At 40.6% G+C, this 27,897-nt stretch overlaps 1 protein-coding gene across 2 annotated transcripts; it reads right to left on the reverse strand.

Moving 5' to 3' along the window:
• LIPI (lipase I) lies at window positions 1-27,735 on the reverse strand. 2 transcript variants are annotated; one of them, XM_054047176.1, is made up of 10 exons: window positions 27,371-27,735; window positions 23,738-24,114; window positions 21,799-21,907; window positions 19,129-19,230; window positions 16,317-16,406; window positions 14,717-14,884; window positions 13,538-13,633; window positions 8,055-8,166; window positions 6,049-6,222; window positions 1-398 (listed from the first exon to the last, which is right to left on the reverse strand). In XM_054047176.1, exons 1-10 carry the CDS (start codon window positions 27,447-27,449, stop codon window positions 311-313), a joined length of 1,395 nt encoding a protein of 464 aa, XP_053903151.1. In that variant the 5' UTR covers window positions 27,450-27,735; the 3' UTR covers window positions 1-310. The 2 variants fall into 2 exon arrangements, with proteins under 2 accessions (XP_053903151.1, XP_053903161.1); XM_054047186.1 differs by lacking the exon at window positions 6,049-6,222.
• Window positions 27,736-27,897: the final 162 nt, after the last annotated feature.

Consider the following 27,897-nt stretch of genomic DNA (forward strand, 5'->3'; position numbering starts at 1 on the left):
GTTAGTCTCTAAGGTGCCACAAGTACTCCTGTTCTTCTTTTTGTGGATACAGACTAACACGGCTGTTACTCTGAAACTAATAGATCATTGTACGTGTTCTGCCATCATACATTTGTTTTAAAAAATTGACTGAACTGGTTGTTGAATTTCACTCTACGATACCCACAGAAAGCAATGAAGTTTATCGTTTCAACTTCAGAAACTGAGCTTGTTTTGTCTCATTTCCCTCCTCAGAGCAGGCCTTAGTCCCGAGAAAGAATTAAAAGTGATATTTTCTACAAAAGAAAGCAAGTTAGCGGAGACTCTCTCTTTACTTGTCCCTCTCTTGGCATGGAATAGGCTTGAAGGTTGTTTCGATGTTTTCCAGAAGTACAAAATCATATCTGCACATCTGCAGCCTGCATAAATAGACAAGGGGAGAGAACACACTCTCAGTATAAAAGAATTTTCTATTTTTAATTCACGTTCAAAATACTATAGTATAAGAATGCTTAAATTGGTGGCATTTACCACCTTTAAGAAAATATGCTCAGGACAAGGGGATAAGTCTTTTTGTCTCAGTTTACTCCTTGTTCCTTGGGTAATAAGCTGGGTTGTGCTGTGGGGAAGGAATAAGAATGGCCTGACAGGATGACCAATAAAGATAGGTGTTGTCATTCAGTCTGGGGTCGATTTAGTCTTCATTCAAACTGTCCTCTTAGACTGACTGGCTCTGGCACAGAATAGCCAATTCCTAGGAAACCATTAGGGTTGACTATTTTGTTGATCCCCTGCCCACTGAGGTACAAAGATCTCTTTCTAGCTGGGGCTGGTTAGCAGACATGTGTGATGTAATCCTTCCTTACCATTCTCCTAAGGAAGGAATGTGGCTGTTATAAGTGAATGGAGCAATGCAAAACCAAGTCATCTCATTACCTCCTTTTTCTTGATGCAATGGCTGCCTATAGGAGAAGGTTTTATGTAGATGGCGGAGGGTCAATTCGGCATGTCAACATTAAGAAAAGTCAAAATTCTCACAATACTGTAGTACCAGATTCTGCCTCGCCCTAGCACTAGGGTAAGGAGGGCATAAAGAACCCTCTCTCTTTGTGAGACCCACATAAGCGCCATGCAGGAGCACACAGTGCCCCACAGAGGCAGGGAGAGGCCATGACCCTGCCCCTCACGCATGAGTAAGCAGAGCTGGATAGAAGGGGCTAGATGGGTGTGGGGATAAGAAACTATCCCACAAAGGAGAATTACAGCAGCCTCTATATACTGGTGCTCCCTTTGGGGCAGTGTGGCTATGCACTGCCCTCCAATTTACAGCTGTGTCTAAATGGCATAATCGATCCAGTCCCACAGTAGGATGGGTTTTAGCGGATGACATGGACAAGAGAAAAAAATTGGGAAAAGATGTACGGCCTCTTTGGTTATTTCGTTATTTATCAGTGGGGTTTCCAAATCAGCTATAGCTCCACCCATCTGTGAGTAAAGGAACAGTGATTTACCATATGTTGTACAGAACAGCAAGTTTGGGCCCCACTCAATAATCCCTAGGGAAGACAAATTAATAGATTGTATAGATATAGTGGTTCCCTCTGATTTTTATTAATGAGTCTAACCTCCTATGAGCTGTGTTCTGCAGAATTTCACCCAGTAGTTTCTGCATCAAAGCTATAACTTCTAGTTGAGCTAAAGCATATATTTTTAATAATGCTTTAATTTTCTGTGGAACAGGAGAGAAGCAATTCCTGCATAATTACTGCTGGAGCCTTGAGCATTTATTCATCTAGAGCTCCTCACAAGAGAGCTTCAAAGAACTCATGGAACAGCTTCCAGGCCAAGCTGCAACAACAAATCATTATGTATATACTTTGTATATACCTTGTAATTATATAGTGGTGTAATTTTAATGTACCTGAAGACAGTAGGTACCAGTACACAGTAGTACAATACTGGAACAAATGCTGGATTAAGAGAGAGAAATGTCTGAATATAGGCATTTCTTCCAATATGACCTGCCATTCCATCAATGGAATTTTTACCTGGTAAAGATACATTTCTTATCCATGGGAGAGAAAACAGTACACAGACTACTCTGCAAGCTTCATATTGGAGTTTGATCTCTTCACCAGAGAGATCAGGTGAAGAGTTCTGAAAATTGGGTGTGGCCCCAGGGGACACCTGGGTCCATACACCATCTGAGATGATCATGTGGCAGTCCAGGTGAGAACTGTCCCATCTATGATACACCCTGGTCTACAACTGTCCTCCAGGTGAGGACTGTCCCATCTATGATATACCCTGGACTACAACTGTCCCCTATTAGCATAGTGCCATGGGTCTCTCCCCCCTGCACCTGTGCCCTTTTCTTCATCTAATCTTTTGCTGTATGAATATTTCAGGCCTTTCTGATTATGGTGTATTTATGTAATTATTGTAATTATGTCTAACTACATGAAGTGAATATGTGTAGTCACTCTAATTCGAGGTATTTATGGAATTACCATGAGCAATTATGTAATTACAGCATATAAAAGCATCATAAAATCTGTATTAAAATTATTTTGAAATTTCAGACTTGGACTTTAAGGCCAGAAGGGACCGTCGTGATCATCTAGTCTGACCTGCACATTGCAGGCCACAGAACCTCACCCACCCACTCCTGTAATAGACTCATAAACTCTGGCTGAGTTACTGAAATCCTCAAAACATGATTTAAAGACTTCAAGTTACAGAGAATCCACCATTTACTCTGGTTTAATCCTGCAAGTGAACCTTGCCCCATCCTGCAGTGGAAGGCAAAAAAAAACCAAAAACCCAGGGCCTCTGCCAACCTGACCCAGGGGAAAATTCCTTCCCAAGCCCAAATAGGACAATCAGTTAGACCCTGAGCATGTCAGCAAGACCCACCAGCCAGACACCTAGGAAAGAAGTCATTGCAGTAACTCAGAGCCCACCTCATCTAGTGTCCCATCTCTGGCCACTGGACATATTTGCTACAAGCAGATACAGATGGGCAACATGCCAGTGTAGGCAGTCTTGTCATACCATCCCCTCCACAAATGTATAAAACTCAATATCGACACCAGTTAGATTTTTGCCCCCACTGCTCCCCTTGGAAGGCTGTTCCAGAACTTTACTGCTCTGATGGTTAAAAACCTTCATCCAATTTCAAGCCTAAACTTGTTGATGGCCAGTTTATATCCATTTGTTTTCTTCTGTTCACATTGGTGCATAGCTTAAATAACTCCTCTTCCTCCCTGCTATTTATCCATCTGATATATTTATAGAGAGCAATCATATCTCCTCTCAGTCTTCGTTTGGTTAGGCTAAACAAGCAAAGCTCCTTGAGTCTCCTCCCATAAAGTAGGTTTTCCATTCCTCTGATCATCCTCGTAGCCCTTCTCTGCACCTGTTCCAGTGTGAATTAATATTTCTTAAACATGGGAGACCAGAACTGCACACAGTATTCCAGATGAGGTCTCACCAGTTCCTTGTATAATGGTAACTTCCTTACCTCTACTGGAAATACTTCACCTGATGCAGCCTACAATTGAATTGGCTTTTTTCATGGCCACATTGCACTGGCAGCTCATAGTCATCCTGTGATTGACCAAAATACCCAGGTCTTTCTCCTCATCTGTGGCTTCCAACTGATACACTCCAACTTATAGCAAAAATTCTTGTTGTTAGTTCCCAAGTGCATGATCTTACACTTTGCACTATTAAATTTCATCCCATTTCTATTATTCCAGTTTTCAATATCATTCAGATCTTCTGTGATATTCCAGTCTTCCTCTGTATTGGCAATACCTCCAACTTTGTGCTATCTGCAAATTTTATTAGCACACTCCCAATTTTTGTGCCAAGGTCATGAACGAATAATAAGATTGATTCCTACATCAATCCCTAAGGAACGCCACTAGTAACCTTCTTCCTGCCTGACAGTTCACCTTTCAATACGACCCAGTGTAGTCTCCCCTTTACCCAGTTCCTTATCCACCTTTCAATTCTCATATTAATCCCCATCTTCTCCAATTTAACTAATAATTTCCCCAGTGTGGAATGTATTGAAATCCAAGTAGATAAGATCTACTGCATTTCCTTTGTCTTAAAAAAAATCAGTTGTCTTCTCAAAGAAAGAACTCAGGTTGGCCTGGCATGATCTACCTTCCGTAAAACCATGCTGTATTTTATCTCAATTACCTCTACGTCCTTAACTAGTCTTGCTTTCAAAAAATTTTCCAAGACCTTGCATACAATTGAGGTCAAACTAACTAGCCTGTAGTTTCCTGAATCAGTTTTCTTCCCCCCTTTCTTAAAAATAGGTAGTATATTAGCAATTCTCCAATCATAGGTATGGCCCCCCAAGTTTATGAATTCATTAAAAATCTTTGCAGTTGGCTTTGCAATATCATGTGCCAGTTGCTTTAATATTCTAGGATGGAAATTATCTGGGTCCCCCAGTTTGGTCCCATTGAGATGTTTGAGTTTGACCAAGCTCTAAAAGCCACAGACCCAGCCATGAGAGAATTCCTCCAGCACAGGAATTGGGTTAGGCTGCCACAGACTGCCCCCCAAGATCCACTCTGTGGGCATGCTAGGGACCGGAGAAGGGCCATAGTGCTATGTCCTAGAGTGGTTCAGGACAGCAGCACCACCCACAGGCAATATAGGTATGCTGTTACACCCAGGGTTCAGCCCTCAGAGCAACGTAGAATTGGGAGGGTACAAAGGGGGCTTAAAGCAACCTTTGCCCCTACTTTCCCTGGGCTGCAAGGTTTATTTTGTGCCTCTAAGGGTATGTCTATGCTGCAATTAGACAACCATGGCTGGCCCAGGCCAGCAGACTAGGGCTCACAGGGCTCAAGCCAAGGTGTTGTTTAATTGCGGTGTAGATGTATAGGCTTGGGCTGCAGCCCGAGCTTTGGAATCCTCCCACCTCGCAGGGTCCTAGAGCTTGGGCACACGACAATTAAACAGTCCCTTAGTCTGAGCTCCACGAGCCTGAATCAGCTGGCACAGGCCAGCAACAGGTGTCTAATTGCAGTGTAGACATATCCTACAAGGCACAGAACAAAAACAGCACAGAGTAATTTGCCATGGGATTCCAAGTAAATTAGCAAGATTCTGACTTCTTAGCTGTATGTTATTTAGGACTGTTATTAATTCATAATAGTCTCTTTTTGTCGGTGACTCATAATTCCAGTGGTATATATTTTCCATTCAGTACTCTTAGAGTGGTAACTCATATTAGATTTTGTTTGAAATTCTGCCTTTGCTGCACTTGGCATTTGTGTGCAGAATACATTAAAATGCAAAAATGTTGCTACATTAAATGCAGGATAAATTGTGAAGTAAAATCCTCCTATCAACGTTCTAGTGAATGGTTTGTTCTCACAAGACAGAAAGGCAAAGTTTAAATGTTATGGTGTCTGTACAGTTATCTGTGGAGATTTTAAGAATGGCTACTGGGGTATTGTCAGCTTTATGAACTGATTAATACATTAATAGTTAAAGGAGTTTAGGAAATGACATTTAAGCATTAAAACTGAAATCATACATACTTTTCAGTGTCAGTAAGCACAGCATACATGTTTTGCTCTTGTACTGTAGAATCCAAACAGGGGCAAACCCTATTTGCTTACTCACACATGGAGCTACACTGAAGTCAACAGGTTTGTTCTGTATGTGCGTGTGAGAAAATCTATATACAGACACACTGCTGAGGACAGAAAAATGCTGAAATAATGTTTTAAAATTTCTGTTACAGGAAAGGGTTGAATCTTTCAAACTTTAGAGATGCATATACACAGAACTTGCATATACAATGGATGTATGCTCAACACATGGAGTGTGTACTTAATATTTATGCACAAATCAACTTTTTCATAGGATGAATTATGTCTTAGACAAGGATATAATTTGTTGTGACAACAATATGCTTGTATTTAGGACTATGCATTATACACAAATTTCCACAAGGAGCCCAATAAATAATTTTCCAGAAACACCTCAAACAATCTAATCTTCAAGTATCCTTTTTACCAACTGTCCACTTACCTTCCTGGATCTGTAGTAGATCTTAGCCTCATTCGAAGAATCCTGAGCTTATATTTTGGGCCTATTAGAGTTCTTGTAGAAAAAGTCAAGGAAATTCTTGATATTTTGTCAAAATCCTCATAAAATCCAACAAAGATACTGGCTTTTCTATACTGCTGAAATGTAGCAGCTTCACTAAAGAGAAAGTATAATACTTTGTTATGTGAGTCAGATCCACTGTTATTAAAAAATTACTCTTGGTAAGATGTCTTGACTTGTGGTTAAGTTCAGAACTGGGAGTCTGGAGATCTGGATCCAGATACCCAGGTACATGCGAGGGGGAGGGATAGCTCAGTCGTTTGAGCATTGGCCTGCTAAACCCAGGGTTGTGAGTTCAATCCTTGAGGGGGCCATTTAGGGATCTGGGTCAAAAATCTATCTGGGGATTGGTCCTGCTTTGAGCAGGGGGTTGGGCTAGATGATCTCCTGAGGTCCCTTCCAACCCTCATATTCTATGTATCCACTTTACACCACATTACATGTGTAAACTGGCCCTTACTCTGCTGTTACTGATCAGGGACAACCGCCCCAGTGTAAGGAGGATCCTCCTGTAGGACAGAGCTAGCATAGGGACCAGAAAAAGAGGTGTGGCCAGGATGCTACTGTCCCATGATGATCCCTGGCTGAGTTATCAACTCAGTGAGACAGTTTTCATTTGTTGTACATTAGAGCATCCCTTAGGCTGCTTTAACCTAGCCATGGGCATCAGTCCTGCACAGAGGTGCAATAGGATCTGGGCAATTCAAAGGTGATCTTGCACGCACCCTTAATACTCTATGCACTGTGCAGAACAGCCAGAACCAGAATCTGGCCCCTAGATTTTATTCTGCCTCTGCCTCTGCTAAAGACTTCTGCGAGACCTTTGGCGACTCTTTTAGGGCCTAAATTTCAAAACCAGGTATGTGAAATTACACTTGCAATAAAACATACCCCATGGTGTACCTACTTTGTATGGACAACTTCTACAGCTGTGCATACAAACTGTAAAATTACATACACAAAATGATTAATTACATGTTTCACTGGCCAGTAGGTGTACAATTACCCAATTTATGTATGTTATCATGGTAACTGTGCACACAAATTAGGTACATATTAATATGCACATTTTTGTGTATGCTCTGTGATTCTCAACAGCAGGATCATAATTTCTGTGCTTCTGTTTCCTCCCCCTCAAAATGGTGAAAATAAGTATTATTTACCTACCTTGAGAGATTAAAGTAATTGATGTTTATAAAGTTCATTGCAAGTTTTGGATGAGAAACACTATATAAGTGTCAGGCATAAGAAATATAAATATAAGTCACTTATATAGGACATAATTCTGAGCTCACACTAGTTTTATGAGTGTCACTCCACTGACTTCAACAAAGTTACTCCCAATTTACACCTATGTAGGTAGCAGGAGAAGAAAGCCTATATACACATATTACATTAAAATGTCTTTAGGTTCTAACAAATCTTTGAAAGCCAAGACAAATCTGAGTTGCTGATGCCTTAATTCAGCACCGCTGTTGCATGTAAAATGGTAAATACTCTTTAAGTACATTTTTTACTTTCAATAATAAACAGCTTGCTATTGAACTGACTGCTACAAACTGTCTGCTCAGTAACTTTTTAACATAATTGGTAAGCAGTCACTGCCTCAGTGTGTTAATTCACCATTCTGGGACTACTTTGACTCTATATGATAGTGGCATCCATTTTTATTTTAGATCTGTCAGTGAAAGGGACCATGATAAGTTTCTAGGCATAGTATGGCTTTTCATTTTTACCTGAAAGCAGAAAAACCTCAACTAATCCTTTACTATGTAAGATTGTCCTATATTTACCCAACTCAGCACTTACATTAACAGAACTTTTAATGATTTTCTTCTTTTTAAAAAAATCTATCCCAATAGATTCTTCTGTAAGGTAACTTTAGATAAATAAAAGATACAAAACCTGTTGAGTAAAACATGACTTACGTATTTATTTTTGATTCTATTGTGTTTCCAGCATTGTCTGTTATTTTAATTCTGATGAAACCTCTCCTAATGCTTTTATTCCAAGTAATAAAATCCACAAAGTAGTAATACACTGCAAAATAGAAACAGAAAATAATAAGATTCAAAGATTGAATTCAACATCATAAATATAATTCCTGTTCTCTCCCTATTAAAAATACTCATTGGATGGGGATGATGACTCTTTATCTCTCTCTTTAGGTTACTGGTTCATATCAGAGGTAAGAGGCTATTAATTAAAGTAGTTTCCATATGATGGCTATTTGGAGTTATGTGAATAGAGCTGCTGGCTTCCCCCAGTTCTTAGAAGGAAAGGGTCCTGTCACTGGGCTGGTCACCTCCTGAGCATCTCCTCATGCACAGAAGTGGTTTTCCATCTCTGTTTCTCTTTCCCCTCTTCTGAACCTCTTATGAACTTTACCCAGTCTTTTCTGTGGCTAATCCCACTCTCCCTTTGGGGCCTGTTCACTAACAAAAACAGTCCAACAACAGCCTTCAAAACCCCAAAAATAATACCCTTCACCACTACCCAAAAGTTCATACTCTGCTCCAGCTTTTCTATCATGCTTGGAGCTCTTCCTCTGTCTCAGTCTGTTACCTCATCAGTCTGCCACTCGCAGCCTTTCCTACTAGGAGCTCAGCCTTCTAGCTTTGACTTCCTTCTCCAGCCAGCGTCTCTCCTGCAAGCGTCTGAGGGAGATGGCAGCAAACAGCATATATACTGCTGTCCTACTGAGAGCTCCTCTGGATCTGTGGGGAGACAGGGGCGCCCTGCCCCACCCTCTACCACAGGGCTCCTGATTCCAGACCCTTAGTGTCCTGGGTTTTCCCCATCCAACTACTAACTCCCTGGGACTCCTTCCTCTCTCTTCTGGCTTTGACCACTACCTGCTCCTTTTCTAGTTCCAATGTCCCTGAAACAGGGTTTTCTGGCCTCCTCTAGGCCTAAAGGGCCAGGATACCCCATTACAGATCCACATCACAAAACAACCAGCACTATTAGTGTTAAAAGTTTGATCCTGTATTCCATTGCTCAGCCAAAACCTCTATTCACTTCAGTGGGAGCTCTGCCTGACAAAGGAATGAGGGCTCAGGCTCTAACTGCCATCTTTGATGGCAGCCTCCAGAGAGAGTGAATGAGAATGTTGTAAAAGCAACCATGTCACCTCTGGAAGTAACACTTTCAGAAAATAGTTGAGGTATATTGCCAGAATGTTGGAGGAAATTGGATTGCATTATTGCTACCAATACAGTACCTATTGTGTGAATAATCAGAGGAAAAGAAACTATTTGGGGGTTGTTATATATATTTTTGAGCACTAAATTCAATTAAAACTGTTTTGTATATTTTGTTTTTTAATATTATTTGCTCAAAAAACACTTTATATAAATGTTTTAAGTTTGTTTTCCCTAAGTGTGTCTTGGGTTTTTAGTTTGATTTATCTCTTTTGTTTATTTTGTAGTCTCTTTTATTTATTTGTTTCCTCAGTAGCCTTTTTCCTTTTCAAATTCCTAGGGATTAACATAGGCTTCACTCAGTAATTACTCTGCTCTCCTGACTCATTTATTGGTCTAATTTCTCTGTTGGTTCTTGCTTATTAATACTTTACTGTGCCCAGTTGTGTCAGGGCTTATTATTCCGCTACATGTGTTTTGCTTATTACTGTATATGTACAGTCCTCTTCAGGACAGCACTGCTCACCCTAGTAAGGGAGGGGCCTAGAAAAGGTGGCCTAAAAATTGCCTGCCTTACAACAACTGGCCAGCAAGTCGCGGCTGGCAGTTTAACCCAATCTGCGGCTGAAAACAAATGAAAAATTTGAGAAAACTTACCATTAGTGTATGGAATGTTCGTACCCTCATGGCTCGAGAAGCTGTTGCAAGACCTGAGAGAAGGACCGCTCTCATTGCTCAAGAACTAGTCTGCTACAACATCAATATAGCGGCATTAAGTGAAACAAGATTGCCTGGGGAAGGTTTCTTGAGTGAACCAGGAGGTGGTTACACCTTCTTCTGGATGGATAAGACTGAGACAGAGGACAGAATACACGGAGTTGGTCTGGCAATAAAAACCTTATTGATGCATCAACTCCCAGATCTTCCAGTGGGTATCAATGAAAGATTGCTGAAGCTACGCTTTCCACTCAATGCCAAACATCATGTCACTATCATCAGTGCATATGCACCCACTTTAACATGCTCTGACAACTCAAAGGAACAATTCTATGAAGATCTCAACAGACTGATCAAGGCCACACCTGTAACAGATAAAGTACTCCTACTTGGAGATTTCAATGCCCGAGTCGGGGCTGACAGCGAGAACTGGAAAGGAGTAATCGGGCCACATGGTGTAGGCAAAATGAACAGTAATGGATTACTTCTTTTGAGTCTTTGTTCTGAAAATGACCTGACCATTACCAACACTCTGTTCCGACAAGTGGATAAATACAAAACAATGTGGATGCACCCTAGGTCCAAACAGTGGCATCTGATAGATTATGCCATTGTTAGAAGGCGAGACATCCGAGACGTACTGATTACCAGAGTATTGCGAGGCGCAGAGTGCTGGACAGATCACAGATTAGTCAGGACGTCTCTTCAACTCTACATCGTTCCTTCTCGGCACAAACGCCCTAAGCATGTGCGACCTGCTTTCAATATAGCCAAACTGAAGGATGCTCAATGTTTCAACAAATTCCAGAAGAGTCTTGATGACAAATTGACATCCCACGGACAACTGATCGGTACTGTAACCGAAAAGTGGGACCAGTTCCAGCAGATAGTGACTGACACAGCAATAACATCTCTTGGACCAAAGAAAAGAACACTTTAGGATTGGTTTGATGAGAACCAAGAAGAAATATGCTCAGCACTGGAAGTAAAGAGAAAAGCCTTTATCGAATGGCAGAATGACCCCTCCTCAGTCTCTAAACGGGACCATTTCAAGTACCTTCAGAGCAAAACACAGAAAGACCTCCATCAGATACAAGACAACTGGTGGGTGAGCAAAGCCAAAGAAATTGAGCACTTTGCTGAGACCCACAACTTAAAGATGTTCTTCAGTGCTATTAAGACTGTCTATGGACCCTTTAAACCAAGGACCACCCATTGCTCTCATTAGACAACACAACGCTGATTAAAGATAAAGACGGCATCAACGAAAGATGGCGAGAACACTTTAGCAACCTTCTCAACCATGAATAATAATGCCCTTAATGAAATTCCACAACAACCTGCTCTGACAGATCTTGACTTTCCGCCCATTATAGATGAGATTAAGAAAGCTGTTAGCCAGATGAGTTCAGGGAAAGCTCCTGGAAAAGATGGGATACCAGCAGAGATACATAAAGCAGCAGGTCCAGCAGCACTAGCAGCGTTCCACAGCGTGATCATCAACATCTGGGAGGATAAAAACATACCACAGGACCTTTGCGATGCTACTATTTTCTCTCTTTTAAAGAACAAAGGCAGCAAAGCAGACTGTGGAAACTATAGAGGCATATCCCTCCTCTCTGTTGGAGGGAAGATCATCGCCCGCATCATCTTGAACCGCCTAATAGCCAGTATTTCCAACGCAAATCTACCTGAAAGTCAATGTGGTTTTCGACCTGGCCGGAGCACAGTTGACATGGTGTTTGCTGTCAGACAAATACAAGAGAAGTGCATTGAACAGAACATGCACCTGTATGCTGTCTTCATAGATCTGACTAAGGTGTTTGATACCATCAACAGGGAAGCCCTTTGGACCATTCTAACATGACTTGGCTGCCCAAGAAAATTTGTCCAGATTATACACCTTTTTCATGACAGCATGACAGGCGATGTATTGTCTGATGGAACCACATCAGCCCCCTTTAACATCACCAACGGCGTGAAACAAGGATGTGTTCTCGCTCCTGTCCTATTTAACCTGTTCTTTGCATGTGTCCTTAACCATGCAGTGAAAGATCTGGACCGAGGTATATACTTGAAATACCGGCACGACGGTTCACTTTTTGACCTCCGTCGCCTGAATGCAAAGACTAAGACAGTGCAGAAACTCCTTCTTGAGGCACTCTTTGCTGACGACTGTGCCCTCATGGCTCACACTGAAAATGATCTTCAGCACATTGTCAACAAGATTGCTGCGGCCTTGCAACTTCTCGGACTAACTATCAGCCTCGGAAAGACAGAAGTTCTCCATCAACCTGCACCTGGATCAAATGCTTCTGTCCCGAGTATCTCCATCGATGGCACTCAGCTGAAAGTAGTGGAGAACTTTAAATATCTGGGTAGCGTCATATCCAGTGACGGATGACTGGATAATGAGATCAATGCACGAATATCCAAAGCAAGCCAGGGACTTGGCTGTCTGCGTGTCAAAGTTTTAAATCACTATAACATCCGGATGTCAACAAAACTGCTTGTGTACAGAGCTGTTGTTCTTTCATCTCTTTTTTACGGGTGCGAAACATGGACACTATATAGGTGTCACATCAAGCAGTTCGAAGCATTTCACATGCGCTGCCTCCATAACATCATGAAGATCCGCTGGCAAGACAAAGTGCCCAATCTCGAGGTCCTCGAGAGAGCCCAGATGACAAGCATCGAAATGATGATCATGAAGTCACAGCTACGTTGGACCGGACATGTCAGCCGCATGGATGCCAACAGAATCCCCCGCCAGCTTCTGTATGGTGAGCTCTCCCAGGGCATCCGGCATATAGGTCGTCCACGGAAACGTTACAAGGACACCATCAAAGCCAATCTGCAGTACAGCAGTATCAAACCTAGGGATCTTGAGGACGCCATCAGCGACAGAACACAGTGGCGTGCAACAGTCAGAAATACCTGCATCACCTTTGAGGAAGACCGCTGCCAGCATCTACAAGAGGCACGCGAACGACGTCACAGAGCATCAGCAGCGCACAATCCACTGACCGTGAACTTCCCATGCACCATCTGCAGCAAAATGTGCACCTCTAGAATTGGCTTGTATAGCCATCAGAGGCCACACCATAAGACCAACAACTGATGATTTGCACAGATTTGTCATCATCGGATCGATGGACTAGCAAGAAGGTATATGTACAGTACAACCATGTTCCCTTCTAAGCAAGTTCTCTCACCCAGCCTCTCCTCTGTAACTAACTAGCCTAGCTCTCTGGCTCCCCTTTCCCTCCTAACAATCCATCTTTCTCCATATCCAATGCAGCCGCATTTCTCTCTCTTTCCTGTTAGCTCACTCGTTGCTCGCTATTCTGGCCAGATCATCCCTCTCCTTTCCCCATTCTATACACTGACATTTAACTGACTGTTTAGATTCTTTTTATTATAGTATTTTACAAGTCATATAGAAGCAATGTTCAAAACTTAATCAAGAACATGTCTTCTTTTCTGGATCAGTTAATAATCAGTGACAAGTTTGGTAAGTGTAAAAAAGTAATGCATGGTCAGTCACTTACTGCAGAATGGTTCTTGGCCTGAGGTATCAAAATAAGCCTTTGTCTCCGGAGGGTCTTTTTGGATTAAATAGTTTTTCCACTTATCAGCAAAATAACCTGAAATACAAATTTTATTAATTCAACATTAGAGTACTAAGCAAAATAGCAACAAATACAAAAGAGCAAATTAATCAAGGTTATAAATGTTATCGTAATTTTTCAGTGCATTAATTGGGAAAGAAAACTGATTTGGAAAACATAAAAATCATCCAGCCAGTCCAACAGATAATATATATATCCTTTCAGTCTTCAGTAGGCCACTTAACATACTTCTCCTGCTATACTAAGATCATAAGAATTGTCATTCTGGATTAGAGCAGGGGACCATCTTGTCTAGTATCTTATTCCAAAAATGGTCATTACCAACTGCTTCAGAGGAAGACGTAAGAAACCTTCTACTGAACAATTAAGGAAAAGGTCCACAGGTAAAGTTTCTTCCTGTTCTTCCCATAAATTATCGGTTAGCTTATCACTGAATTATGAGGGTTGATATGCTTCCTGTATAATGTATTTGTGGATATTTTATCTTATAAATGTTTAATCCACTCTGAATCCTACTAAACTCTTGGACTCAATGTAAAAAGTATTTCCATTTTACCCATTTTAAAATTTGTTGCCAGTCTCATTAATTGTCTCCTTATTCTTGTGCTATGAAAGAGGGTACATGGGTATGCCTGATTTAACTTCTTTACCATTCATTATTATGCATATTTCTATCATGCCTCTCTTATTCATCTCCTCTCTAAATGAAACTGTCTCAATCTCTTCAATCTCTCCCTAACCTTACATTTCTACATGATTCTAATTATTTTTGTTGCCTGCCTCTGTTTTGGACTAGTAAGCCCAGTGAAGAAAGTTTATATGGATTTAACCCCTGCAATGAATCTAGGGGCCTTTAAAAAAGCAGTCATAGCATTAAAACTTTAGATTATTTTTAGATGCTAGGTAGTTCTGCAAGCAACCCCTTTCCACAGATCTGTCAATGTCTCCTGTAATATTTACAGCAGGCTGCAATATGAATACGAAGTCTAAGCTACCTGAGAAACAGCTATTTTCAATTAGGAGACTGCTATGAAAACATCACCAATACATTATTTGTCCTTCCAACTTACAAAACAGACACCACCATGTAACTCTTACCCAGTTCTGGACATGGCATTGGTTGAAAAGCTTCACAGTTGGCACATTTTCCATTCTGGTAATCCAAGTATGAATCACAAGGGTATGTTGTTATGTTGCAACTCCGTTTCAAGGATGACAGGAACAAGAAAACAGATCTCTGATGATCACATTTAAAAAACTGAGATCCTTTAATTAAAAAAGAAAAATTAAATATGCAAGGAATATGTACTGAATTATCTATTCTTAAAGAGAATTAATATTAGTCACACAACAAAATTCCCATTTCAGTTCTTGCTAATGACTAAATTATTCCCTACTGCTCAGGGAGAAGGTTGATTTGTGGTTTATTTGGCTACCAGCTTTCAAAGGTGAGGAATGGATTTATACCTATCCAAAAATAAAAGATGAGGAGCTAGAGTATACAGTTGCTGAACAAAGGGGCTGTGTACATAGAAAAAGTATTGTACTGAGCTCTCTTGCAAAATTTACAGAGTTATTGAGATTAAACATGGGCCCAAGTCAAAATGGGCCAAATTGCCCCTCACATGAGAGGGAGCTCAGGGAGAACGATATTCTGGGAGCATCACCTCATCAAGATTTCCCCCATGCTGTTCTTCTGGGGGGCAAGTTCCTCTCTCCCCACAAACTAGGCTGTAGGACCTTTCCATAACACTGCAGATGCCTGGGAATCCTAATGGATTCTCAAGCATCCAGAGCCATCCTCACAGGGCCCGCCACAGCAGTTCTGGTCCCTTGTGGTCCCACATTACTCTTGGCAGTGGGGCTCTGCTGTAGCCATTCTACCAGGAACTCTCCCTGGTCACAGCTGCCCAGTGGACATCCCTCTGAACAGGGAGGTCCCCACTGCAGAAGGGGTCTGTGGAAAGGCAATACAGTCTGTAATACTATATCACCTTTTCAATGTAAACTCTCTGAGAGAAGGATGTTGTACAACTTCTGTACCCTAAGCCTGGCATGACTATATACACCAGGGGTTGGCAACATTCGGCACGCGGATCACCAGGGTAAGCACCCTGGCGGGCCGGGCCAGTTTATTTACCTGCTTACTCGGCAGGTTCGGCCGATCGCAGCCCCCACTCGCCGCGGTTTGCCATCCCGGGCCAATGGGGGTGGCGGGAAGCAGAGCGGGCCGAGGGATGTGCTGGCCGCGGCTTCCCGCTGCCCCCATTGGCCCAGGATGGCGAACCGCGGCCAGTGGGGGCCACGATCAGCCGAACCTGCCGCGTCAGCAGGTAAATAAACTGGCCCGGCCCGCCAGGGTGCTTACCGTGGCGAGCCGCGTGCCAAACGTTGCCGACCCCTGATATACACATATACAAAGGTAGTAAGCATCTTACACACACTGTATACATTGTAAATAATAAGATACAGCAGGTATTTTGGTCAAAATCTAGGTAGCAGTATGCATGGACTAATTCTCATTTATCCAGTAGCAGAGTGGGAAAGAAAAAGAATACATTGGGGTCAGCCATCCCAACAGTTCTAAACATGCAAACCCCACTGATTTTAGTTTTGCCTTACCAAACCTTAGTTGATTAACTGGATACATCTTCTGTCATACTCGTTTCTGAATTAAAATGAACATATCTTTATTTACCACTAAACAGTGTTTGTGGACAGCCAGGCTGATCTGCTCCTCCATTTGGATAGAAATCGATATTTCCTAAAGGTTTCCTGAAGCCTAGAACTAAAGTAAAAACATCTGAGGTAATAAAGTACATCAATGGAATTTTCAAATGATAATTTATAATTACACAATAATGTTTACTAAGGCTTTGTACGGGTCACCCCGCTCCTGCCCTGAAGGGGTTAAAACAGCCCTGGGAGAGGGCTGCGGTGGGGGAAAAGCTAGGCTGATTGGGGAAAGTAGCATGCCCCAATCAGACCACAGCTGGCCCTATAAGAGGGCTGAGGGCCAGAGGCTGACACACACTCTCTCTCTAGCTTCCTGAGAGAGAAAGACCTGTCTGCCTGGTAGCTGAGAAGGGTACCTGAAGTGGAGCAGTGTTGGGGAAAGGCAAGGGAAGCTAGGGAGCTCCAGCCTAGTCAAACCGCAGGCTGCAGGCCTTGTTAAGAAGGCCAAGAAGGTACTGGGGCTGCAGGGGGGCAGCCCAGAGATAGGTAAAGCCAGCAGGTCCTAACCCCCCTTGCCGATGATGAGTGGTATACCAACTGCAGTCTGCCCCAGTGAGTGGGGGCTAGATGGAGACTGGCAGTAGCCACTGAGACAAGGTGGGGATAGAGGGTTGGGGGTTCCCCTGGGAGGGGAGACCCAGACACAGGGAGTACTGTGGTGGGCAGAACCCCTGGGCAAAGGGCACAGGGGTCCAGGAGAGACACGGGGGCAGGCGAGACATCAGCTGGCAGAGGGCGCTCCAGAGCTGGAAAAGAGCTAATTCCTTGGACAACCAGCAGGAGGCGCCGCACCGGTGAGTCATTACCCCGCGACAGTCTTAAAGGTAAATAAAAGTTTCTGGAGCTTATTTTCCTCTTGTTTTGTACATAGCACTCCTACTGAGACAAACTGAATATAGTCCTTTTTCTCTAGTTGCACTCCCCCCCCCCTTTTAATCATGTTATTTTCTTTAAAAACAAAAGTAATAATATGCAAAAATCAGTGGGCTATATTCTAACCACATATTTGCACAGGACCCCCATTGACACCAATGAAATTGCCATGCATGGAATGAAAGAAGACTAGAACCCTATGTTTACATAGTGTTGTGGTAGGGATTTTAATTGCACAAAGGTCAGGAAATTCAGAGCTCTGGTTTGCCTCAGCAATCAAAATTCTGCATCCATGTTAGTTTAATTAGGGTTTTTCATTCTGTGCTCATAATACTGAGCCCTAAGATAAACTAGCAGACGTCAATACAATGAAGTAGAATGGAAAGGAATTGACTTCCAGCCTTCCTAGCCCCTCAAAGACTCTCACTGATTTTAGTGCACTTTGGATTAGATCCATATACTTTAAACACAAATGTATACAGTAGAACCTCAGAGTTTTGAACACCAGAGTTCTGAACTGAACTGAACCGGTCAACTACACACCTAATTTGAAATTGAAAGTACACAATCAGGCAGCAGCAGAGACAAAAAAAAAAAAGAAGTAAATACAGTGCAGTACTGTGTTAAAAGTAAATGACTAAAAATATAAAGGGAAAGTTGGTTTTCTTCTGCATAGTAAGGTTTCAAAGCTGTATTAACTCAATGTTCAGTTATAAACTTTTGAAAGAACACCCATAACATTTTGTTCAGATTTACGAACATTTCAGAGTTACGAACAACCTACATTCCTGAGGTGTTCATAATGCTAAGGTTCTACTATACTTATTCATTTTACTGCATATGATCTTAGTTTACCAGGCCAAGGTGTTTTAAAGATTAATGTTTTAATATGTCTTAATATGTAAGTCAATACATTAATGTTAACTGTTAATATTATTATTGAGACCCTATTGTGATACATATGACCAAAGGTCAGAGATGAGAGACTTCTTGTGCTCTTAAAAATCATCAGAACTAATTATTCTTTGGCAGAATTATGGTGCTGTGGAAATCCTGACTGACTTTCTTGATTTTTTGTATGATGAAAATCTTGATTTCAGCATTACACTAATGTGGTTCTTCTCAGGACTCTCAATAGTGGCTCTAAATCCATCCTAAGTTAAAGTCCATCCTCCACAGAAGTCAATGGGAGTGGTAGCTGCCTATATGACAGCAGATTAAAATGTTCACAGTTCTAGATGCGTGTATGAACATGATGTGAGCATTGTACAAATTATCTTAATGCTTAACTAGCCTACAAAGAACACAGTGTCAATTGACCCATTATATTTACACATATTTTGATTTCCTGGGGAGACTGCATGAATTCTTCTTCCTTCAAAGTGCATTTACTAGAATAATATAGACATAAATTACTAGAAAATAGTCTACTTCTCAGCGTCCTATGAACAAAAGGAGAGTTGTGTGGGAGTGAATCATCTGGCCTACACATTTGTTGATTTTTTTAAATTAAAAAAGTCCTGATACTAATTAGTTTTGGATCTAGAGCTGAAACCTTTAGGTTGCTCAAAATAGTCTGATTGATAACAACCAAACCCTTCATATAAGAACAGAAGGATTGGGCCCTTCATCTCTAAAATGAATTCCATTTTCATTTTGAACAGGCATATAAGGACTTATTTAATGCCACTGAAGTCAATGGAAAGACTCCCATTTAGTACAATGAGATCAGACCCTTAGATAGCAACAACTCAGAACTACTCCTATTTATCAGTATGAACCAGAGCAACATTACTTAGATGCTCCTAATTGACTTTCTCCCCTCCTCTTTGCTACTCCTGCATTCCAGTTTGTATATTTCCCCCTAAACTCAAATAGGAAAGTATAAGCTATGTCATTACCATCTATATCAGTATGAATGACATCAACAAACTGTGCATCTGTATGATCCAATCTCTCATTTGGTGGTTTCCCACTGAATGAAGGGCCAGCTGGGTCAAGACCTGAAAGAAAAGAAGAATCATGTGGGCATTATTTTTCTAGGACTCTATTTCAATAATAATTTTTTCACCTAATTTTTTCTCAAATGCGGCCACCGTGGCTGCATGTGGCCACCAGAGGCTTTTCATGTGGCCACAGCCTCCTGGGTGGTGATGCAACAAAAGACAAGAATGTGCAACGTACATTATTTGTTTCTATTCTGTTTGGGTCCAGTAAAGAATAAGACAACTGTATCTTATTATGACTGAGTATGCAATAAAAATCTACATAAATTACAATGATTTGGATGTGTATATGTGCATATTTATTTGTTTTTCCTAAAGTTAATTAAACATTTTAGGAAAAATTGTCAGAATGGCCACCAGCAAGAGTTGGTGGCCGCACTTTGAGGCTACCAAAAAAATTCTTCTGAGACCCCCCCTCAACACCCATGTTTGAATAAATGCCTTTACAATCTATTCTAACACATAGTTCATGCACAAAGACTCACCTCTTTCTATATTAATAAATTAACAATACAGTTCAAGCCTTCACTCCAGACTTAGTATCTCCTAGGGTTCCTACTAAAGGACTGCTCAGTCCACATCCTAGATTCTCTACACCCAAAGAGCCACTCCCACCTCCCTTTTATCTAGGGGAGTAACAAGCCACCTACACCATGGTTCTGAGTCAGCAGAACTGCTTTATTCTTGCCCAGCAGAAACAATGTCTGCTAAGTGAGTGGCGTATTTCAGGCAAAAACTTCCAGACTGTGACGCCAAAAGAACATGGTATAACATTTGCAGCGGTCCTGATTCCAAGCGGGCCATGCCCCATTTCTAGATTTGTGTTGAAATTATCTGAAATTTGTGGTTAAACACAGTTTAATGCAAAACCAGGTGAAACTGGTCAGGTTTTGACTGAGTTTTCATGTGAAATTTAGTATTTGTGAATCTGAAATTCAGAGAATGACAGGTCTGAACACACAAGGATCAAAATAGAAGCTGGTTTCTTGAAACTTGGTGAAGTAAATGGCTTAGCTTTGTTCATCTCTGCCACAAATCCCTCAAATGTAAGGTCTCCATCCTGTATTTTTATGCACCCATGTTCCACTGATATTAACATGCAACCAAACCTCCCACTGAGGGAATTCTGAAATACCATATATACTTGATCATAAGCCGGTTCATTTATAAGCTGACCCCCGAAAGATGGATAAGTAAAAATGGAAAGTTTTTATGACCCGTTCATAAGCCGAACCTATAATTCAGGGGTCAGCAAACTTTGGCTCCTGGGCCATCTGGATAAGCCACGGGCGGGCCAAGATGGTTTGTTTACCTCGCGTCCGCAGGCACAGAGGTAAACCTAAGTAAACAAAGTGTCCTGGCACGCCAGCTGCTTACCCTGATGGGCAGGGACAGCAACTGGTGGGGAATTTTTTTTTTGGGGGGGGGAGAAGCTGGGGGTTAGGAGAGTAACCCCTGTGACCATGTCTCACATGACCCTACCCCTAGACCGGGAACCCCATACTCTCCCCATCCCATCCCTTCCCACATTATCTGGGGAGGGCCAGGGGAGGATGTCTCTGGCCTGGCTGGAGCTGCTCCGGCAGGCTGGGCAGTGCAGCTGCAGCCTGCTCCGGTGGGCCAGACCGGGCAGAGCGGCGGTAGCATGTTCCAGCGGGCTGGGCCGGGCGGTACAGCTGCAGCATGCTCCAGCGGGGCGGGGCAGGGCGGGGTGGGCAGCGCAGCCACAGCCTGCTCTGGGGGGCGGGGCCGAGCATCACGGCTGCAGCCTGCCAGCCCCAGAGTTGCAGCTGCTTCCGAGGCTGAGGAGAGAGTAGCGTGACCAGAAGCAGAGAGACTCTGGCCCCGCCTCTTCCCTTCTGGCTCTGCTGGCTGTGCTGCTTCTGTTGGGGGGAGGGGCTGTGTCCCACCTCTCCCTCTCTATACCTGTTCATAAGCCGACCCCCTTCTCTGGAACTTCCCTTTTTACTAAAAAAATTCGGCTTATCAACGAGTATATATGGTACTCAGACCCTAGGCCTAAAATTAGGTTTTTAAATCCATATTTAAGCTCCTCTAATGCAGGTAGCCTGAGCTGCGAGGGTGCTAGGCACTTGCAACTCTCATTTAGGATTCTAACTTTAGTCAAGTAGGTTTGAACATTTTGGCCACAATTTTTTTTTCTCCAAAGTGACTTAAATCCTAGGATGAATTTTTGTAGTGGATTAAAAAAAAATTAAAATGTAATATTTCTAAATACTGTTTATGCTACTGTTATATTGGGTCAAATTAATCTCTTGATTTACGTCAAGGATGCATTTGATCCATTGTCTTACTAAATTTAATCGTGTCCTATGTGTTGATTTTTCAACAGTGGCACGCATGTGGTATGCATAGGGTGACCAGATAGCAACTGTGAAAAAACAGGACAGGGGGTGGGGGTTATAGGCACCTATATAAGAAAAAGTCCCCCAAAACAGGACTGTACCTTTAAAAACAGGACATCTGGTCACCCTAGGTATGCAGCTAACTCAGACAATGATGGAATATAAACTAGAATGGGGGTGGCAGGTTTAAAAGTCTTACCTGTAATTCTGCCAAGTTTACCATTATACATTTCTCCAACAAATCCAGCTATATGAGCCCCAAGGCTAACTCCAATCATATGAATAGAGTCAAGAGAAGCTCCATATGCCTGTCAGTAAAAAAAAAGGCATGATTATGGGTTATAGAAATGTTAACCATAAGGTTTACAATATGGTTAGCTGAATAGACTTCAGTAAACTAAGTTTTACTATTTAACTTTTCCTTAAAACTTTAGGGGTTTTTTTTCTGACTTTTAAAAATGATGGATTTTAAGTGTCTTTTTTATTAAACTTTCTGTACTAGTTATACTGTACAGTAGTTATAAAAATGTATGAAGGAGGCTGGTAACCTTTCTTCCAGGCTATCTCATTGATTTTTTTGAAGAAGAGACAGAGTGTTATCAGATTCTCTAGAAAGGTGAACTAAAACTATCAGTTAAAAGCAACTCTGACCCCATCCCAATACAATTAAAAAATACTAATAACAAGCTCTGATATCACATAGCCAGTTCAGCAAGTCTACATCTGCAGGAATGCTTGAGAGGAGGCAATGCTTACCATATGCAGTAGGTGATTTAAAAAAAAAAAAAAAAAAAAAAAGCTATTGCAGGACTCAGGGGCAATACCAGCAGATTTAGAGCCTGCCAGGTCATGGGATTGGGAACTTCTCTCAATCAGTCCTAGAGGTATGATATATTATTCCTGTTCCGGAGGTGAATTAACAACTAAATGGCTGCATGACAATCATTTTGTCAGTATGACGTTTGGAGTCCTGGGCCTTAACATCTTTACCCCTACTTTTTACCCCCCTCGTGAACATTTTACTGTAACACAAGTTGTAGCAGAGCAAGATCTGCTCAATGCATATGGTGCAGCCACTGTTCCACTAGGTAGCCTACTTGCTTACTGTAAGTGGCAAGCAGTAGCCTGCATCAGGGACCTGGGATTATGCAATATGTAGTCCTGTCTACCTCAGTATGGGACTGTGCCTACATTGTTATAATTATTTTAGTCTTATGTCACTTTTCCACCATATTTTTGTAAATTAGTAAGTACAACCCAACCAGCATTAGCTGATCCTAGGGACCATGCTATGGTGTGTCATATCTTCTGTCATCTCTTCTTACCACTTTCCCCCAAAACCCACTTTCTTTCTCTGTTAACCTTTGTGCAGATATTTTCTTGTTACAGAATCTTCAAACTTTCTGAGAATGCTCAGGATGGGAAGTGATGGGGATGGAAGAAATTCAAACAATAAAATTGATAATTAAATAAATGAGACTTTAAATTATTTTTGTCCATTTCATTAAGGACTGATCCTAAACCTAGTAAAGTCCATGGGTGGGTCTTTCCACCGACTTTGTGGGCTTTGGCTCAGACTTTTATTCATCACCAATTGTTTTAGCTGCTCCTGTTAGCACTGGTATATAAAATATTTTGTATAATGGAGAACTGTTTTTAACTGCCTTATATCAATGATTTCTGATAAACATTCCATATAAGAAATGTTCATAAGTGGGCTTTCTTTGCATCTCATTTAGTACTTAAAGGAGTATCTGATGCAACAATTTTTAATAATGTAATGGTCTAGAGTTTTGCATATCCTTCACGTGACCTTTCTCCTCTGAAATAGCAGCTCTTTGCTTAATGCATCTGAAACTCCTTGCTGACAAAGTAATTCAAATACAATCTCGGTTCCATTGAAATAAAGTGCCCAAACTGCTTTTGACGTCAATGGGAGCAGATGTGGGAACAAAGATATGTGAGTGATGCAGTAGTAACTTCATGCAGTCACTAATGTAAGCATTAGTACAAACGTTTCAAAGTATGGTATTTATTGTGTTCTTTCTGAGACCACTATATTTTGAACACTTTTTTTTTAACCACCCAAAGCTATACTATTTTAAATCATTTACCTCCAGGGTAAATGTCTACCTTACCAACATCTGGTCAATATATTTCTTCAAGATTTCTGCGACTCTTCTGGTGTTGTGGACAGCATTATGATAAATTACAGTTGTAGCACCCCTGTTCCAATCTACTATAATGAGGTTAACGTCCTCTAAAGACAGTAGAAGTTCTTTCATGTCGTTCAGCCATACTGGTGCAGAGCCTGTTAGTCTTAAGCCATGGACTATAAAGATAGTTTTCTTGGTCACATCCAGATATGTAGATGCTGTTGTATTATATTCACTGAGACTCTCAGAACAGTTTTGGTTTGTCCTTGTGTACAACAGCAGTTTCACTTTTAGATCTGTCCCAGCTAAAGCATTGTGTATGCTAAGATCTGTGAACTCTTGACATTTTCGTTCTGTATCTGAAAAATATAAAAATGTTAGACAATTGTTTGATCAGTTAGACTATGTAAAAGGCCATTCTTTTACACTCTTTCTTTCTCTAATTGTCCACAAAGGTTGAAGTACTTCCATTTATTCCATCATTCTGAACTCGTCTAAAGCCTATGCTCATTCCAACTCTGTGAAACAAATCTGGGGCCAGATCCACAGCTAGTGTAAATCAACACAGCTCAATGGACTTCAAAGCTGATTTACCTAACTGAAGGTTGGGCCCCCAATATTTTAACAAACCGTTCTCAGTTTCTCCTGTCATATGCCTCTTTATATAAAACTAAGTATAAAAATACAAACAGTCAATTTCTTTTGGAAAGTTAGAAGTAGGAAGAGGAATAGTAACTACTCTGCTCCTAAATGGTAGTTTTTCATGTAAGCTTGTCATTTAAACTAAGTTTTCAGTTTACTGAGGATACTATAAATAGGCAAAAAAATAAATGGGAATCTGGCAGAGATTGGAGGACGTGGTTGCAGCACTTTCACAGTTCTCTGGAACCAAGTGGCATTACAGAGAAAGTGGACATGGTTAAATCACCCACACAGCTACACGTGGCAGGTCCAGAGGCCCTCGATATCCACAGTGCATTGTGGTGGAAGCATGAAGAGGATTACAAACTAGCTGACAAAGATGTGTTTTGTTTTGTTTTTAAATCAAGAATACTGTGATCCACATAAAAACGTCACTTGGAAAGGTCCTTTATAGACTTTTAATCAAGAAACCAACTGACAGGTGAGATCTCTGAACTCTATGTTCCAAATCTACATAACCAAGATAAATCATGTGAATTTCAACAATTAACAGACGGAATAATTAGAGACCAAATTATTTGTGGAATAATTGATAACCAGGCCAAAGCAAGGTTACTGCAAGAAATGGACTGGACGTTGCAAAGAACAGTGGATATATGCAGGGTTAATGAAAATCAAAATAAGGTGACAGAGCAGGGTTACAAAAAGTCCTGAGGCTTCCTGCTCTATCATCTGGAAAGACACAAAATTTCTCTCTGCTCATTCATTCAGTCACCTCATTAGAAATGATTGTAACAATAATTAATACATATTTGGAATTCCTGACTTTTAAAATTAAATACCAATTTTTTTCTGAATAAAAGTGTTTTAAATGTTTTATTTTATTTTTAAGTAATTGGCAGTTATTATTTAATGGGTTACATCTTTGTGGATTAATATGACTCACTAAATCAGATAACTAATAAAAGAAGACACATCTGGCTGTAATCTTTAATAGACTGGTATATAGTGAATCTTAGTAAAGTGAGGAACTCTGAAATTTAAGAACAGTTCAGATTCAGATGCAATTATTTTGATCTTCATACTAAGAACATCAAAAGGTCCTATTTAAATGTCTTACATTGGCAAGATCCTGAAATGTTATCATCTGTCAAATTTAATTTCTGGTTTTCAAATCATGACAATGTTAGGTGAGGTGAGAAAACTAAAATAGAAATTCTCTCTCACACATGCCATTCACACACCCACAACTACATGCTGGAGACAGTTTCAGTTAAAAAAAAATTACTTAGACATCTAATTGCATTTTAAATATTCAGATTCACAGCTAAACTTTACAACATTTTCCCTCGGTGTACTATGAAACAGCTGTTCTTCCTCTAGAAAATCCAAAATGGATATCACTATCTTACAATTAGATAAAATTATTATTATTACCATGTATTTCTCAAACCTGTGTAGTGAATTACACTGAGATACCTTAAATATTGAAATGTTCCTTCACATTAATGGGACTATTTTGATATCTACTCATTAAGCTCAATTCTCCTCTCACTTACATCATTGTAAATCAGGAATAACTCCATTCAAGTCAATGGAATTCCATGGGCATAAAACCAATGTAAGGGAGATCAGACTTAGATCAATGGAAACACAAAGGCCTATCCTGTTGGAGATATCAAAGATGAGTGAAACCTATTAGCTGAAAGGTATGCTACATAAGAGTTAAACATATCTCACAAGTTTACTTTCAAGTATGAATAGAGTATAAAAGGTGTTCACTGAAAAGTAAATACAGGAAAAAGGACAAAGCATCTGCTTTGTACACTTATGCATACTTTATATTGTGGAATTAGATGAAAACTCACATGGATTTGAAATGTTTATAAATAATTTGAGACTGTTCAGCAGTAAATCATTAAGCAAACAGGAAGCTTTGCAAATTCGACTTCACACATTTTTGAGGCAACATTTATTGGTTTCAGGTTTCAGAGTAGCAGCCGTGTTAGTCTGCATCAGCAAAAACAACGAGGAGTCCTTGTGGCACCTTAGAGACTAACAAATTTATTTGGGCATAAGCTTTCGTGGGCTAAAACTCAGTTCATCAGATGTATGTAATGAAAAATGCAGTAAGCAGCATATATATACAGCACGTGAAAACATTGGAGTTGCCTTACTAAGTGGGGGGTCAGTGCTAACAAGGCCAATTCAATTAAGGTGTAAGTGGCCTATTCTCAACAGTTGACAAGAAGGGGTGAATATCAAGAGAGGGAAAATTACTTTTGTAGTGTTAAAGAGGGCAATGCAACGTATAACTAACATTTGTATAACTAACATTGCTTTTTATACACCCTCATGAGAGAATACTCAAATATGTACTTTTATCACATGAGAAAATTATAAATATCAGTTGGGCAGTTGTATTTATTCCAGTAAATATATATCATTTCACCATTTTCTGTTTAAATTTGTACAATTTCTTTTATATTTGTCTTCACTTAGTGGCTTTTGAAGCTAGGACAGAGAGAACCTTACATAAACACATATTTTGATTGGAAGGGCTTTAACAAACAAATTATAGTGTAGATAACAAAAAATAAACACATACATTTGTAAAATACACTTTGAAAGTCTTCATACCTAGTAAATTAATGCTGAATAATCTCATCTTATGTTTAAAACTATTTTGCAAAAACTATTTTACAGTTCTCATACACTTCCACAATACAAAGTGCACATACTTCTATGTTTGTGTACAAAAATGCGGAAGGAGATAAGTTATCATGTTTTCTCTTTATTTACCTTACACTGAAAAACTTTGTCCTAATTTCAAATCAGTCAAGTTCACTTGACTAATTGTTTGTTATATTAATCATGATTCATAAGGTTTAATCTACATGTCATTTTGCAGTTAGAAAAGTTAGTTTGCTTTGCTTGGAAAAAGTCAAGAGGAACTTTTAGTGGCTCTCTTACCTGATCTCACCCAGCACGTCAAAAAGATGAAGAGAAACAACTTCAACATATGGAAATTGTGAAAAGCAACACGTAACATCCACAACTGAATAGAGAAGATTTTAGTATTTCCTTATGTGTGCTAGCTTACACTATGATCTGACAATGAAACGTCACTGATAAAAACAGGTGTGGTGAAGAGAAGGAAGTGACTTTGCAAAGGGCAAAAACCAGTGTTCAAGCTTTTGCAGTTCATGACTCCTCCTATTTCCATACTTAAATTGGTGATGCATATTCGGTTCTTTCAGAGTTATTTTTGTGGGGTTTTTTTCTAATCGTCAGTTGCCCTTCTTTCTCTCTCCTTGGGAACTACTGGACTAACATGGGTCTATGCTTTGTGAGTAGTTGATGTGGTATGTTACTGGTGGCTCTGCCAGATATGTGGAATTTAGGGAGGAGTGGAAGTAATTATACATCATTTTGCTTGACCTCTCTGCTCAGATGAAATGCCAATGAAGACAGACTATGTGGTTGTTTTTGATGGTCTG

Source organism: Malaclemys terrapin, chromosome 1 (assembly GCF_027887155.1).
Source record: "Malaclemys terrapin pileata isolate rMalTer1 chromosome 1, rMalTer1.hap1, whole genome shotgun sequence".
In the NCBI taxonomy this organism is placed as follows: Eukaryota; Metazoa; Chordata; order Testudines; family Emydidae; genus Malaclemys; species Malaclemys terrapin.

Coding starts and splice junctions, on each gene's coding strand:
- LIPI (XM_054047176.1), bottom strand. CDS start 27,449: ATGTTACGTGTTGCTTTTCACAATTTCCATATGTTGAAGTTGTTTCTC. Junction 19,231..21,798: donor TAAACTTGGCAGAATTACAG/GTAAGACTTTTA, acceptor CTTTTCTTTCAG/GTCTTGACCCAGCTGGCCCT. Junction 14,885..16,316: donor TCCACAAACACTGTTTAGTG/GTAAATAAAGAT, acceptor TTTTAATTAAAG/GATCTCAGTTTTTTAAATGT.